Source organism: Gracilinanus agilis, chromosome 6 (genome assembly GCF_016433145.1).
Source record: "Gracilinanus agilis isolate LMUSP501 chromosome 6, AgileGrace, whole genome shotgun sequence".
Classification (NCBI taxonomy): Eukaryota; Metazoa; Chordata; class Mammalia; order Didelphimorphia; family Didelphidae; genus Gracilinanus; species Gracilinanus agilis.
The window spans coordinates 249,647,453-249,663,316 of NC_058135.1; the positions used below are offsets into that span (position 1 = coordinate 249,647,453).

At 34.0% G+C, this 15,864-nt stretch overlaps 1 protein-coding gene across 1 annotated transcript in view; it reads left to right on the forward strand.

Moving 5' to 3' along the window:
• Nucleotides 1-15,864, forward strand: part of ANO3 (anoctamin 3) — a 575,082-nt gene that overhangs the window by 326,746 nt on the left and 232,472 nt on the right. The window contains exon 2 of the mRNA XM_044681841.1: nt 12,854-13,024. Coding sequence (XP_044537776.1) covers nt 12,854-13,024 — 171 coding nt within the window. The remainder of the gene's footprint in view (nt 1-12,853; nt 13,025-15,864) is intronic.

Consider the following 15,864-nt stretch of genomic DNA (forward strand, 5'->3'; position numbering starts at 1 on the left):
TAGGATGAACTAACTGATAAAACAAAAAAGATAATAGAATGGATTAAAAGTCAGAATCCCACAATATTCCACAAAAATCCACTAAAAGAAGAGAAACACAAAGAAAGATAAAGTACTAGAGCAAAATTTACTATAATTCAGTTAAAGTTAAAAAAGCAGAGATAGCAATTGTGATCTCAGACAGTGCAAAAGTGAAAACTGACCAAATTAAAAGAGATACTGAGGGGCAGCTGGGTAGCTCAGTGGATTGGGAGCCAGGCATAGAGACAGGAAGTCCTTAGTTTCAAATGTGGCCTCAGACACTTCCCAGCTGTGTGACCCTGGGCAAGTCACTTGACCCTCATTGTCTAAAAAAATAAATAAAGAAAAAGAAGAAAAATTGTTTAAAAAAAAGGAGGGTAGGGCAGCTGGGTAGCTCAGTGGATTGAGAGTCAGGCCTAGAGATGGGAGGTCATAAGTTCAAATCCGGCCTCAGACACTTCCCAGCTGTGTGACCCTGGGCAAGTCACTTAACCCCCATTGCCCACCCTTGCCACTTTTCACCTAGGAGCCGTTACACAGAAATTAAGGGTTAAAAAAAACAAAAGAAATAAAGAAGGAAATTACTATTGACAAAAGGAGCCATAGACAATGAAATATCAATATTAAACATATGCATCAAATATCATAGTATCCAAATTCCTAACTGCAAAACTACATTAGTTACAAGAGGAAACTGACCATATTAGCAGGGGATATTAACTTTTCCCTCTTGGAATTAAATAAATCAAACCAAAAAAAAAATAAAAGAAGAAGAAGTTATGAGGATTAGTAGAATTATAGAAAAGTTAGACAACAAATTTCTGGAGAAAACCGAATGGGAATGGGAATAGAAAAGAATATGCCTTTTTCTAAATGGTACATGGCAACTTCACAAAAATTGACCATATAAAACACTCTTTCAAAGTTTGAACATGAAAAAAAAAACATGCATACCTGAATACTTCTAATTGAAAAAAACAAAATGTATTTACTTTATGGTCAGGTGAACTAAAAGATAGCCTTTGATTATGTGAATAGTTAAGAATGTATCTCATAATTATTTAAAATAAGCAAATAATTTTTTGTCATCCAATCATCTAAAAAAAAGAGTCTGACCATTGAAAGTTTCCAAGATTATTCAGAAAATCAAAATACAAACTTGGAGGAAGACAATGAAATCAAAGAGGTACATGAAAAGTCTTAAAGAAGAATGTGCACTGATCTCAGACCATGGAAAGGCACATAACAGATTTTAACAATCTAATAAAAGAGAAAGATAAAAAACTGAAAAAAATGAGAGCGATACAAAAATCATGAAAAAGAACCAACAACTTGGTAAAGAGGCTCAAAAATAGAGGAAAAAACACTTTAAAAACAGAATCGGTTAAATAGAAAAGGAGGTATGATGCTCACTTAAAAAATAATTGCTTAAAAATTAGAATTGGGCAAATGGAAACTAATGGCTCTATGAAACATGAAGAAATATTCCAACAAAATCAAAAAAATGAAAAGCTAGAATAAAATGTGAATTTTCTAATTAGGAAAAAAAACTAATGTGTACACTAGATATGAGAGTTAATTTAAGAATTATTGAACTACCTGAAAGCCATTATCAAAAAAAAAAAACATAATAAAAGAGTCTAGACACCATCTTTCAAGAAATTATCAAGGAAATTGCCTGAGTTAAATAGAAATGAAAAGAATCTGCTAATTAACTTTTGAAAGAAATCCCAAAATGAAAACTTCCCTAAATATTATAGCCAAATTCTAGAACTCCCATATCAAGAAGAAAATACAGCAATTATCCAGAAATTTAAAAAAAAATCAAATATTATGGAGCGACAGTCAGGCTCATACAATATTTAGCAGTTTCTATATTAAAGGATCAGAGAACTTGGAATATGATATTCCAGAAGGCAAAATAGCTATAATTATAACAAAAATTATGTACCCAAGTAAAACTAAGTATAATCCTTCAGAGGAAGTAACACTAAGTATAATCCCTAAGAGGAAAAAAATTATATTTAATGAAACAGAGGACTTTAAAGCATTACTGATGAAAAGATTAGAGCAGAATAAAAAATTTAACTTTAAAATACAGACTCAAGAGAAACACAAAAAGGTAAATTGGGAAGAGAAATCACTAAGGTTAAACTGTTTACATTACTACTTGGAAAGATGATACTTGTAACTTTTAAGAATTTTATCGTCATTCACACAGTTAGGAGTATACATAGAAAACATGAATGTAAGTAGTCTATGAGAGGATGACATCCAAAAGTCCCAACAATTAGGAGGAGAAAGAGAGATGTACTGGGAGAAGAGGAAAAGGCAAAGTAGAATAGATTAAATTATTTCTCATCTAAGAGTAATGAAAGAGCTTTTACAGTGGAGGGGGAAATGAGTCAAGGTGGCAGAAAATGATTGAACCTTACTCTCATTGAATTTGACTCAAAGAGAGAATAATGTTCACACTTAGATATGGAAATCTATCTCATCCTACAGAGAAGTAGGAGAGAAAATTTTTAAAAGAGGATAGTGGTTACTTATAGAAGAAAGGGTAGACTGGGGAAGGAAATGGTCAGAAGCGAAACAGTATTGAGGAGGCACTGGAGAAGAGGAAAGAGATACAGATAAATAAGGGGAAGGAGAATGAAGGGAAATATAGAGTTGGCAAACATAACTGTGAATGTGAATGGTATTAACTCACCCATAAAACAGAGTGAGAAAGCAGAGAAGACATTGAAAAATAGATTTCTACATTATGTGGTTTATAAGAAACAGACTTGAAGTAGTACTCACCAAGAGTAAAAAAGAGATAGCAGAATCTATTATGTTCAACTGAAAATGTAATAGGGTACCGATCATGATCTGAGACAAAGAAAAAGCAAAAATAGGTATAATTAAATCAGAGAAATTACATTTTGCTAAAAAGGTACCTTTTACAATGAAGTAATGTTAATACTAAATATATCTGCCTAGATTGTGAAGCATATAGATTACATTAAAATTTCTGCAAAAATAAAAGCAATGTAGTCAAAATTAAAAATAAAGAAGAAAACCAAGAAACAATTTTTATAGCAGTTTTCTCTTATAAAACCTTTATTTCTCAAATATATAGAGAAGTGAGGTAAATTTATAATGATACCAGTCATTCTTCAATTGGCTGGTCAAAGGATATGAATAGGCAGTTTTCAGATTAAAAATTATCAAGTGAAAAAATGCTACATTACCATTGATTATAAAAAGGAAATTAAAACAAATCTGAGATACCACCTCACACCAATCAAATCGATTAGTATTAAAAAAAAGGAAAATGAGAAATGTTGGAGAGTATAAGAGAACATTAGGAACTAATACACTTTTGGTAGAATTGCAAAATGACCCAACCACTCCGAAGAGTAATTTGGGACTGTATACAAAGTCTATAAAGCTATGCAGTTATTGGATCAGAAATACCACTACTTACTTGGTATCCCAAAGATGTAAAAAATACATAAAGGACCTATTGGTACAAAAATATTCAGAGCAGCTCTTTTTGTGGTAGGAAAGAATTGGAAAATGAGGAGATGCCCATCAGTATGGGAATGACTAAGTAAATTGTGGTATATGATTGTGAAACAATATTATTATATAATTAAAAAATGACAAGCAAAATGCTTTCAGAAAAATCTGGAGTTACATGAAAGTGAAGTGAGTAGAACCAGGAGAATATCATACTCAGTAACAGCAATATGGTTATGATGATCAACTGGGAATGACTTAGATATCCTTGGAATAATAAGATAATTCCTAAGGACTCATGATGAGAAATGTTATCCCTGGGAACAGCAAGGTGGCTCAATGAAGTAAAGCCAGGACTAAAAAAGGGTGATCTTGGGTTAAATTTGGCCTCAGACACTTCCTAGCTGTGTGACCCTGGGCCATTCACTTAAGTCCTATTACCCAGACCTTTCCACTTTTCTGCCTTGGAATCAACACATATTGATTCTATAATGGAAGCTAAGGATTTTTGATTCTATAATGGAAGCTAAGGATTTTTGAAAGAAGGAAAATTCTATTCACCTCCAGAAAAAGAACTAATCAAGTATGAGTACAGATCAATTCATCCTTTTTTTAAACTTTATTTTAATTGGAGAGGAGTTTGGAAGAGATTCTATGTTTTCTTCCACAATATGACTTAGATGGAAATACTTTTAGCATCAATGCACAAATGCAAACTGTATCAAATGTCTTGCCTTCTCAATGAAGGGAGAGCAGAAGGAGAAAGAGGATAAAAATATAAAATTTTAAAAAATTAATTATTTTCACATGTAACTAAAAATAAATAAAAAAGAAGGGGTCAAGTTATAAAGGGACTTAAAAAGCCAAATAGGATTTTATATTTCAATTTGATTTTGGAAAAAAGAAGGAGCTACTGAAGTTGATAAAAATATATATATATATATATACTTTATAGGACAGTGACTCCCAAAGTGGGCGCTACCATCCCTTGGTGGGTGCTGCAGTGATCCAGGGGAACCGTGATGGCCACAGGTGCATTTATCTTTCCTATTAATTGCTATTAAAAGTTTTAAAATTAATTTCCAGGGGGATAAGTAATATTTTTTTTCTGGAAAGGGGGTGGTAGGCCAAAAAAGTTTGGGAACCACTGCTTTAGGAAGATAAATTTTACTGCTCAGAAGAGGATGACCTAGAGTGGGAAACTGAGGCAGGCAGTCATACCAGTAGCTATTACAATATTCCAGAGATTAAGATAGGGACATCTGCTCAAGGGTGGTAAGTAGCATCAGAGAAGAGATGAATGCCCATGTGAAAAATTTTAGGAAGGTAATATCAACAGATCTTGCTAACAGATTCAATATAAGCCAAGGACATGAGAGAATGACTGAGAATAATGCTTAGATAGCTTGACTGAATAACTTGGAAATGCTGTCATCGGTCTCAAGGATAAGATAATTAAAAAAGAGAGGAGAGTTTAATCAGGGGAATGGAGTTCAATTTTGGACATGCTGAGTCAAAAAAGTTTGAGATGCCCAGTAAGCAAGTGAAGATGTGAGAATAGATGTCTGCAAAAAGGTTAGAGCTGGACAAATTAATCTGAAAATCATTTGTATGGAACTTTAAGTTAAACCTATCAGACCTGATGATCTCACCAAGTGAAATATTATATTGGGAGAAGTCACAGGTATAGATAAGATTTGTTGTTGTTGTTGTTGTTGTTGTTGTTGTTGTTTTTTAATCCTTACCTTCCATCTTAAAATCAGCACTCTGTATTGATTTCAAGGCAGAAGAGTAGTAAGGGCTAGAAAATTGGAATTAAATGACTTGCCCAAAGTCACACAGTGAGGATGTGTCTCAGGCTAGACTTGAACTAGCTCTTAATTCACTGAGCCACCAAAGTGAGCCCCAAATGATTCTGATTGAAAGTGAGAGAGAACTCACTTACATAATGGGTCAAATTGTACATAAATAGGTTGGGCAAGAGTATATGATGTATATATTAACTTGGTTGATGCCTACAGTAACAGATGAAAAGTATAAATATTGTTTCCTCAGTTTACAGATGAAGATGCTGAGGTTTGTGAATTTTAGATTTGCTCCACATCACATAGGTAGCACATAAAGAGTATACCTTTTGATGAGTATTAATAAATAAATCTGTCCATGTTTCATATTTCCTAGCTTGTTATATCTATATAAATATGTATCTAAAATGTAGTTACTTTGATCATTTGAGTTCAAGAAAAGAATAAATCTCAAATTTCCTAGTCAGTACTCTTGATCTTGTATAGGGAGTGGGGACAAGGAAGAGAATATTTCTCAAACCTATATCAGGTAGCAAATATGCCTGCAATGCAATACAAATTCAATCTTTTTTGTGTGAATATATACCTTCCTTGAGATGATTAGAGTAGATGATTTGTATATAATATGTAGATTTAGTCTAGACCTATTCACAGCTGCTTTTTGTATTTTCTCCCCTCCTCAACCCCTTACAAAATCCATTTGAACATTATACTCACTACATTGCTAGATCCTCTTGTTTAAGTCCTCCTATATAACAACATCTCTCTGACCTCTTCATCTTGACTCTTTTCAAGTCAATCCATAAAACACTTTATAAGCACTCGTTATATACAACAAACTGCTTTTAGCCTATAAGATGAGATGCTGCAATTTATGCCTCCCTAATGGATGGTTATGCGAATTTCAGAACAAGGCTCACACTTTCCTGACTAGATGAAATATAGGAAGTTTTCAAGAAGAAAAGTGGTATTAAAGTAATAATAATAATAATAATAATAATAATATAATAGCTACCATTTATATTGTATTTTAGGGCTTGCAAAATACTTGATGTTATCTAATTTGAAGCTCACAAACAACAGTGAGTTAGATGGTATTATTATTCCTTTTGTTACAAGTAAGGAAACTGAGGCACTGACATAAGACTGCTGTGCCAGTGGTATAGTAGGCTACTTTGTGACAGTCAATTGTCTCTTATTGTAGGGGATATTAATATGTAGTATCATATATCCTCACACTGTAAACCCACCTCTTTTTAAGCCTGTATGCTTTTGATAATGTCTTTTATGCCGTTTCTCCTATCCAAGGACTGATTAGTAATGTTTCAGAATGCTTACACCCACCATTCTTTCTTCTGGAATTTAGACATACACATACACAGAAATGGGAAACTACAAAATTTCTATGTAACTGTGTAACGATGAGAAATATTTTGGGGTTCTTTTAGATGAGCTCTATGATTCCTATCAACTCAGACCTCAGATTGCCTGATCCTTGAGTTCAAAGGTACTCATTTTTGGCCTTCACTATACAATTAGGTGTGCCTCTTGATATTTAATACTTAAATGTTTGCTGAGTTAGTTGCTCAATGAATGCAAGATGAATGTCCTCATTGTAATCATTGAGATGTTCTCTGATCTGCTTCTAAAAACTAGTTACCAACTAAAACACAAAGAAGTCTTGTTATCTGAGTGATCACACAGGAAAACATATCTTCTGCTAATGGAAGAGGCTTTTCTTGAATAGAGCAATGTATTGGATATTTAATATTTGTGGGCAGTGCTTTTTCAGTAAAATAAATTAAAGAAAATTGAACAAAAGAAGTATTGGGGAGGGCAGAATTGGGGATGCATTCTCAACCTGCAAATATTAAATCTAAGATCATTCTTAACAAAATGGAATGGGAGGAAAGAAAGGGGAGAGATATTAATGGCAAGTTTGGAATTTATCTCCTAGTTCCCTAGGGTTACAATTCTTTTGACAGAAGGAATTTTCTTCTATTCTTTTTAGAGAAACAAAGTCAGGTTCTTCCTGGAAGTTTCACTACTTCCTGATTAGTTTTTAGTGCTTTAAAGACTTTGAGGAATCTTGGGTCTCATTAATAAAGTATTTTATCTACTTGTGAAAACCACAATCACTCCTTCCAATATTATATTGTACCATTCTCTTTATCTATTCATAAACCCACCATAAAAAATCTAACTCAATAATCCCAAACTATGAATGTTATTTTTATTGAAGCTATTTTAATTGTTCTTGTATATTGCTTCAACATTCCACCATTCTCATGCTGTAAACCTGCCTCTTTTTAATCATGTATGCTCTTGATAATATCTTTTATGCTATTTCTCTAATATAAGTTAATATCAATTATTATATAAATTATTATCAGTAATGTTTCAGAACGCTTATACCCACCGTGCCTCTTTCTTCTAGAATTTATTTTTTTATTTATTTTTAAACCCTTATTTTCCATGTTGGAATCAATACTGTGTATTGGTTCCAAGGCAGAAGAGTGGTAAGGGCTAGGCAATGGGGGTCAAGTGACTTGCCCAGGGTCACACACCTGGGAAGTGTCTGAGGCCAGATTTGAACCTAGGACATCTCATCTCTAAGCCTCGCTCTCAATCCACTGAGCTGCCCTTCTAGAATTTAGACATACAGATATACAGAAGTGGGAGAACACAACATTTCTAAGAAGACAGAGTTTTTTATTTCATTAACTTGTCTTCTAATTCTCTACAATTTCTTTTTTTCTTAATCATTTTTATTTTTTCAGATTACAATTCAATACAATTTTCAATAAATAATTTCTGATATTTTATAATCCACATTTTCTCTCTCCCTTCTGTATAATATATATTCTTTAAAAATACTACTTGGTATAGCTTATTTCTTGAGAATTCCAGTGTTTTGGATCCAAGGATATATCTATTTAGCAGAAAAGATGGTGCTTTTCCCCCTTATCACATTACCTCTCTCTTTATTTATATGTGTGTGTACACAAGTACATGTGTTTATTTCCAGAGTCTTCAGGATTTCAGTTTGCAAGGAGACTATAAGGTTATGAACATACCAATGAATCTGTTTTATATAAGATTTACTGAACCTTTTACCTGGATTGTAGAGAATTCAAAATAATAATCTTTTTTTTTAATGTCTTTTTTTTTAAACCCTTGTACTTCGGTGTATTGTCTCATAGGTGGAAGAGTGGTAAGGGTGGGCAATGGGGGTCAAGTGACTTGCCCAGGGTCACACAGCTGGGAAGTGGCTGAGGCCGGGTTTGAACCTAGGACCTCCTGTCTCTAAGCCTGACTCACTCCACTGAGCTACCCAGCTGCCCAATAATAATGTAAGGAAGACCTTGATTCATATAGCCATGTTTAAATAATTAAAATCTTAGCTTCCTCCTCACAGCTCAAAGACTTCAAATGATGGAAAAGTTACCAGACAGCCCAGTCTTCATTCTGGGTCTGGAGTTAAAGGTCCTGCTTTCGGATCTCAGAAATGACCCCCAAAGGATGTATAACCTTAGGGAAACCATTAAGCTTTTCTGCACCTCAGTTAAGCCATCTGTAAAATCTGGGAGTTGAATCAGAGATCTCCTGAGGTCCCTTTAGACTCTAGATTGTAATATCATGATTGGTGAAGAGTATTTATCTACTGAGGTTGCCCCACACAAATCTGTATGCACATATATACTTTCTCTAAAGGGAAAAAATGGTGAAACTACTAAAGCTAAAAATTATATTCTATTTTCAGGTTTCGTTATCTAGATTCTCTCATATCTTTGAAGATAAGTTCAAATATACAATTCTGTGAGCACTGTACCGTAAAATAAATGTCCTCTTTAAGATTACCTTCTCTCAGAGTTAATCTCTTGAAGTTAAATTGACTTCTCTGTGTGTGAACAGGAATGAAAGGATGATGAAAAGACTCAGGACCATCTGAAAAGAGGATTTATTAAAGTAATTAAAAGTATTAGCCTTGGGAATAGAATACATAAGGTTGATATATCTACCATTTTATACAATTTTAAAGATCATGGTTTTAGAGTTGAAGGAATCTCGGAGGTTGTCAAGCTTCTCCCTTCTTCTAGCTTTACAGATGATCAGATTTTAGCACAGGGGTTGAAAAGAAGTTCAATGTCAAAAGTCTAGTAAGTATCTGAGGTAGTATTCAAACCTAGATTCCAGCATCCAACTTGGGTGAATCCAGGTCACAGAAAGGAGGTTATGGTTCTATATGATCTTAAAGAGGAGCACTTGAACCAATCAAGAGAATATCCTTTATACTGTTTTTGCTTAAAGAAAATATTTCTAATAATATAATTATCACTATTAAATGCCTACTGTTTGCAAAACACTAGGAAAGACACTGGTTATAATATTCCCTGTCATTAAAATTTGCATTGTCCTAAGGAAATCATGTAAAACAGAAGTCAATGCATTATCTTTGCAAAAGGAGAGATAATAACTTAAAGAACCATGAACTGTTTTTATATTGGGCTAGCATTTCAGTTGAACCTTGCTAGAATCTAGGGATACTAAGAAATGGAGATAGAGACAGGGGACAATCCAGGAAGAGATATAGAGGTCTAGGTAGGCTATATCAGCAAGAAAATAGAATAGGGGAGTAATATGAAATGTCTTTAAAGACATAATCAGGGGCAGCTAGATGGCTCAGTGAATAAAGAGACAAATCTGTATATGGGAGGTCCTGGGTTCAAATCAAACCTCAGACAATTCCTCTGTCTGTGACCCTTGGCAAGCCCTTTTACCCCATTTGCCTCACCATTACTACTCTTCTGACTTGAAATTAATGCTTAGTATCAATTCTGAGATGGAAAATAAGTGTTTCTTTGTTTTAAAAAGGCCAGACTAAGAAGCTTATATTTTATTTAAGAGACATGGGCAGAAATTCATTTTTAGGAAGATCACCAAGGCTGTTGTATGGAGGATGAATTGTAAGGGGAAATATGTTCAGCAGGAACAAGTAATAAACTATTATAATAGTCCAAGTGAGAACTGTGGAGGGCCCAGATTGGGTTGGCATCTTTGTGAATGATGGGAAGGGGATATATTGGGAAGTAATTAATGAGGTACATGGGGGCAAGGATAAGGAAAGGGAAATGAAGGAGCCAGAGAAAACTCCATCATATAATAAAATAGTCCGCTTTTAATACAGTGTGTTTCCTATTACAAGAAATGATTCACTTTCTATCCTTCACTCCCACCTAAAGGTCCATCTCTCATTTCTCTGTCTTCACACTGACTATTTCTCTCTGGCTTGAGCATTAAGATGTATCTTCAAAAATACTTGTCTCCCTTCAAAGCTAAGCTCAGTTTGCCATGTATATATATTGGGTCTTTATTTCTTTAGTACCTCCCCTCTTTGCTGGAATTACCTTATATCTGCTTTTCATGTGTTTTCTACTTCCTGATATATGTACAAGTAGTTTTCTTCAATAGAATTTAAACTCCTTTAGGGCACAGATTTGTTTATTTAATGGTTTGTATCCCTAACCCTTATTACAGGGTATATAAAGTAGTTTTCTAATTCTCTGAATTTTATTTTTTCTTAATCATTTTTATTTATAGATTATAGATTGATTAACAAAATCATAAATATGGCTGTCCCCATGACTGAAATAGGGCCAACTACCTAAATTTTTGAATTTTCTATATTTATTTGCTCATCCTTTAAATAATCAGAACATTAATTTTAAGAAAACTAAATAAACTAGAGAAATCACTCTAAAATCTGTATTTTTTAATTTAAAAAAATTGACCAATACCTCCAATGATGCCCTATTCCAAAACCTTATCCTGATAGGAAGGACTGCAACATCTATGTCAGTCATGTGAAGGCTCTTCAAAGTCATGTACATCTGGAAAGACCTTGAATAGAAACCCCAAGATGGGCTTTGTTTTTGTTTTCCAAAGACAAGCCTAGGCAGTTTTTAGAGGAGGAAATCAAAGATATCAATAGTCATGGGGAAACACACACACACACACACACACACACACACACACACACACACACCAGTCTTAATCACTAATAATTAGAGAAAGGCAAATTAAAACAACTCTGAGATAACAGCTCATACCCATCAGATGGGCTAAGATGAGAGAAAAGGAAAATGACAGATGCTGTAGAGGATGTGGGAAAATAAGTACAGTAATGCATTTTTACTGGAATTGCAAACTAGTCTAAATGTTCTAGGGAATGATTTGGAACTGTGCCCAAAAGGATTATAAAGCTAGGAATATCCTTTAACCCTGCAACTCCTCTACTAGGTTTATACCCAAAGGAGATCAAAGAAAAAGGAAAAAGACACGTAGGTACAAAAAATACTCATTGCAACTCTTCTGGTAGTGGTAAAGATTTGGAAACTGAAGGGAAGCCCATCAATTGGCTAGTGGCTGACCAAGATACAATATACAATATACAATAAATGAAGTGAATAGAAACAGAACAACACTCTATCTAGTAACAATAATATTACAAAGATAATCAACTGTGAAAGATGTAGTAATTCTGGAAAACTAATAAAATAAGGAGGGGGGATTAAAAAAAATCTCTGTCCAAGAATGAAATAGTTGTTCCTTTGTTTGTTTTTTTATTTAGTGAATTTCCTGTTGTCCAACCTGAATTACCTCCTATCTTTCATTCCCACTCAAAGAACCAACTCCATCTTTTTGCCTGCACACTATTTCTCCCTGGCTTAAACATAAGCACAATGATCCACATTTCCAAAAGTCTAGTGATATAAAGTATCTACCACCAGGTAGATACTGATAGACTCATGAGTAAATAAGTTTTGTATGACTTCATATATAAAATTGATATCATATTTTTTGCTACTTCGTTAGGGAGGATTGTAAAAAGAGAAAGACAATTTTGCACTGAAAATAAAAATATTTTTAATTTTAAAAACATGCCAGTTTAAGTATGGAGTGATAGGCCACCAATTTTTGACTCTTTCAGAGCCATTCATGAAGTCATTGGATTAATGCACAAGTGGTTGGGATCTCACATGATGAGTATTAATATAACTAAAAAGATGTCTCCAAATGAAGTCTGAAACAAATGTGTTTCATTTAATTCAAACCTTTGATTAGTTTTTGTTTGTTTGTTTGCTTGCTTGCTTTTTTATTTGTTTGGTGGGAGTGGATTGGTCAATATTACTGTGATTTCATTACATAGAAAACTTCTGGTATAGAAATTCTTTTGAGTAATGCAAATCACTGTCTATACTGAAACTTGTACTTTTAGAGAACTTTCTGAGGCACTAATGAAGTGACTGGGCTTTACTGTCATATCCACTGTAAAGACAACGTTTAAAAACAGAAATTCCTTCCAGGTTAGCTTGCCATTCCCAATTCTAAGCTGTTATTCTCTGGTTAATACACAACATAACTACTTTTTTAAAAGACAACTATAACAAATTAAAAAAAATAATTGTTTTGTTTCCTATTTACATTTCTTGCTACTCATGTTTTCTATTTGGACTTTTCAGGTATGAACATGAACAAGAATGAAATAAAGAAAGAACAGCCCTTAAAGCCCTCGAGGAGTCAGACTCATCCTCAGAATCTGAGTAAACATTCTTCATTTAATTCCCCAAATCAGATACAACCACAACCTTTCAGTGCAGGACCATCAGCTTCTCATAAAATAGCAGAACATGGTAAGCTATTTCTTTATCTTTGGCTTATAAGAATGAAAAAAGAAAGTTCTTTTAAAGGTGATATTGGCCCTTGTAAACTATCTTGAGATCTATGTCAACAGCAAACCTAGGTTCAATCAGAGGCACTATATTTTCAGAGGAATGTTGAGAATCTTTTACGCTATAAAGCCCAGAAGCTACTATGCATCCTTGAAATTTGGGCCGGCAAAGTCAAAGTTCTCTTTTATTATTCAGAGCTGGAAAATCTCAAAGCTTGAGATTATAAATGAATTGTATGTCTATTCTTTGAATACCAACCTAACTAAGCATGAAATGTGAACATTCTCAGAAGACTGGCTATTTGGTGATGATTTTTTTCAGCTGTGGCAACTAATGAAAATTATCTACTAGGCGGTAGAAGGCCTGCTACCTACGTGAGTGGATGGAGAACCTGCATAGATGAAATCATAGATCATTGGTGTCTAACAGGAGTTCTTAGCTATTTTTTGGCAGCCTGATGGAGTTTATTGATTCTTCTACCAAACAACATTGGTGGTCTATATTCACCAGTGATGGAAATACATTTAAGTTAGAGGTTAGTGAAAATAAAGACGAAATTCTTTTCCCCATCTAATTTGAGTCTGTGGTTTATTTATGAGTCTCTTAGAGATCTGGACTCAGTTAAAAGCCCCTAATGTAGCATGTTCAGGGGAAGGTGATCAAGCAGTGAAAGGTCCAATAGCTGTGACAGATATTTGCAAGGTGAAAGAATCAATAAGCTTTGTTTCATTCTAAAGAGAAATTGCACTTGGACAGTTGGTGGCCCAGAATAACATCATGGGATCTTGTGGATGGAAAAGACCTTAGAAGCAATCTAATCCAACTCTCAAGAAAAGTTTAAGTGACTGTCATATAATTTCCCTAGTATTAAGTATCAGAACTGGACATCAAGTATCAGTACTGGTCCTCTAACTGAAGTCAATATTCTTTCCATTATAATAAAACCAAGGGTAGTTCTTTCTTACAACTAGAATCTACCAGTATTGAAAGGTACCATATCTTAAAAATAGTGCTTCTTGCAAACAAATGGATTGTGACAGTCTTCAAACTTTGGTTCAAAGGGGCAGACTAAATAACCTGTTAGGTCCTTCCCAACTCCCCAAGTATATGATGAGTATTCAGTAATTTTCTCAGACTTCTTTTAGTATTCTTTTATGTTTGATACATGTGGAATGCAGAATACATATTTATATATATATATATATACATATATATGTATACAACCCCACTCATAAGTGAAGCCATCAGTAGTTGATCATGATAAAGTTATTTTTATAACAGAATAATAACAGAACCCCTTTTCTGTTATTAATCATTTAATTCTTACTATTTGCTTTGATGGAGGGTCTGAAAAAAATCTGTTCCATGTTCCATTATTAGAAAGAGTAGCTACAATAATTTGAGCCTTCTCTCTTTATTTTTTGTGTTATAAAAATAAGAGTGCCTGTTGATTTCCTCTAATAAAATATAAGACTCTGCTCCTTCAACTCACTTGATGCCCTAATTACCTAATAATACTATATATATATATATATATATATATATATATATATATATATATATACTGTATACTTTCATTAGAGTAGAAAACTCCTATTTCCCCTCTGCTCCTCTACTTTTCTGATTTCTTCCTATTAGATTTTTAAGGGCAGAGACAGTTTTTACTTATTCTTTGTATCTCTAGTGCATAATACATTGTCTGAAAGCACTTGGTAAACATTTGTTGATTAATTAATACAAGTTTCAGAAGGAAGTTGAAAGGTTGTCTTCTTGTAATATATAGAGAGCTAGTTTGAGATCAAACAGACGTAGGGTCAAATACCACATCTAACACATAAGTGCTGGTTTTGTGATCCTGAATAAGTCACTTAACTCTGCAAGAACCCTAGGAAGGTCTTCAAGATCTGTGGTTTCATTGGTTTAGAAAATTCTCAGTGAGGAAATTCCTTATATTAATGCAAAATAGGTACATTTGCATTAATATGAGTTTCTTCACTGAGAGTAAGTGCTATTATATTTCATCATATTAATGCAAAGTAGGTACATTTCCATTAATATAAGAAGTTTCCCTATCCAGAGTTCCCTAAACTAATGAAATCACGGTTCTGATTTGTTTTTTAACTGGAGGAACTTAATCCTTGTTAGAATATTTTAAGGACCTGTCACTGTGAATGGAAATGCAGATTGTAAGTACCAATTTTCTCTGACCATAACTCTTAAGACTCTCTCCTAGTAAGAGTCAATTTTGAGGTAGACTGGCCTCTGGAATTGTGTAGTCTCAGTATTTAGTGGGAACTCAGTGAGAGTATAAGAGGGGGACTATAATAGAACAAACAAATTGAAATTTCCTGGCAAATATCAATCTCTAATATATCGCACACTTCTCATTTGGCCACTCTTAGCTTACCCAATTTAGCTAATGAGTACCACACAGAAACATTCGTCCACAGGTAGATTTTTGGTTTCAAGCATGTTGGTTGTTCTACCACGTGGCCCTTCAGCTGTCATGTGTGAAAATCATCCACCTCACGCTGGAGGCTTCAACACTCACCTCTTCTTCTCCTTGGTAAGCAGTATGTGTTTAGAGACAGCCCCCACTGCAGAGTCAGGAGTTGGCAGCTATGTCAGACTGAGAGTGTGAGAGTTTAGTCTAGCAACTGAGCCAGTAGAGCAACGAGTGGGCTGATTTTAAGGACAAGAATGACTTGGTGAATAGGGTAACTGAGAATCATACCTTCTAGATTAATTTAGGATATTTCCCCACTCATAAATGAAGCCACCAGTAGTTGATCATGATAAAG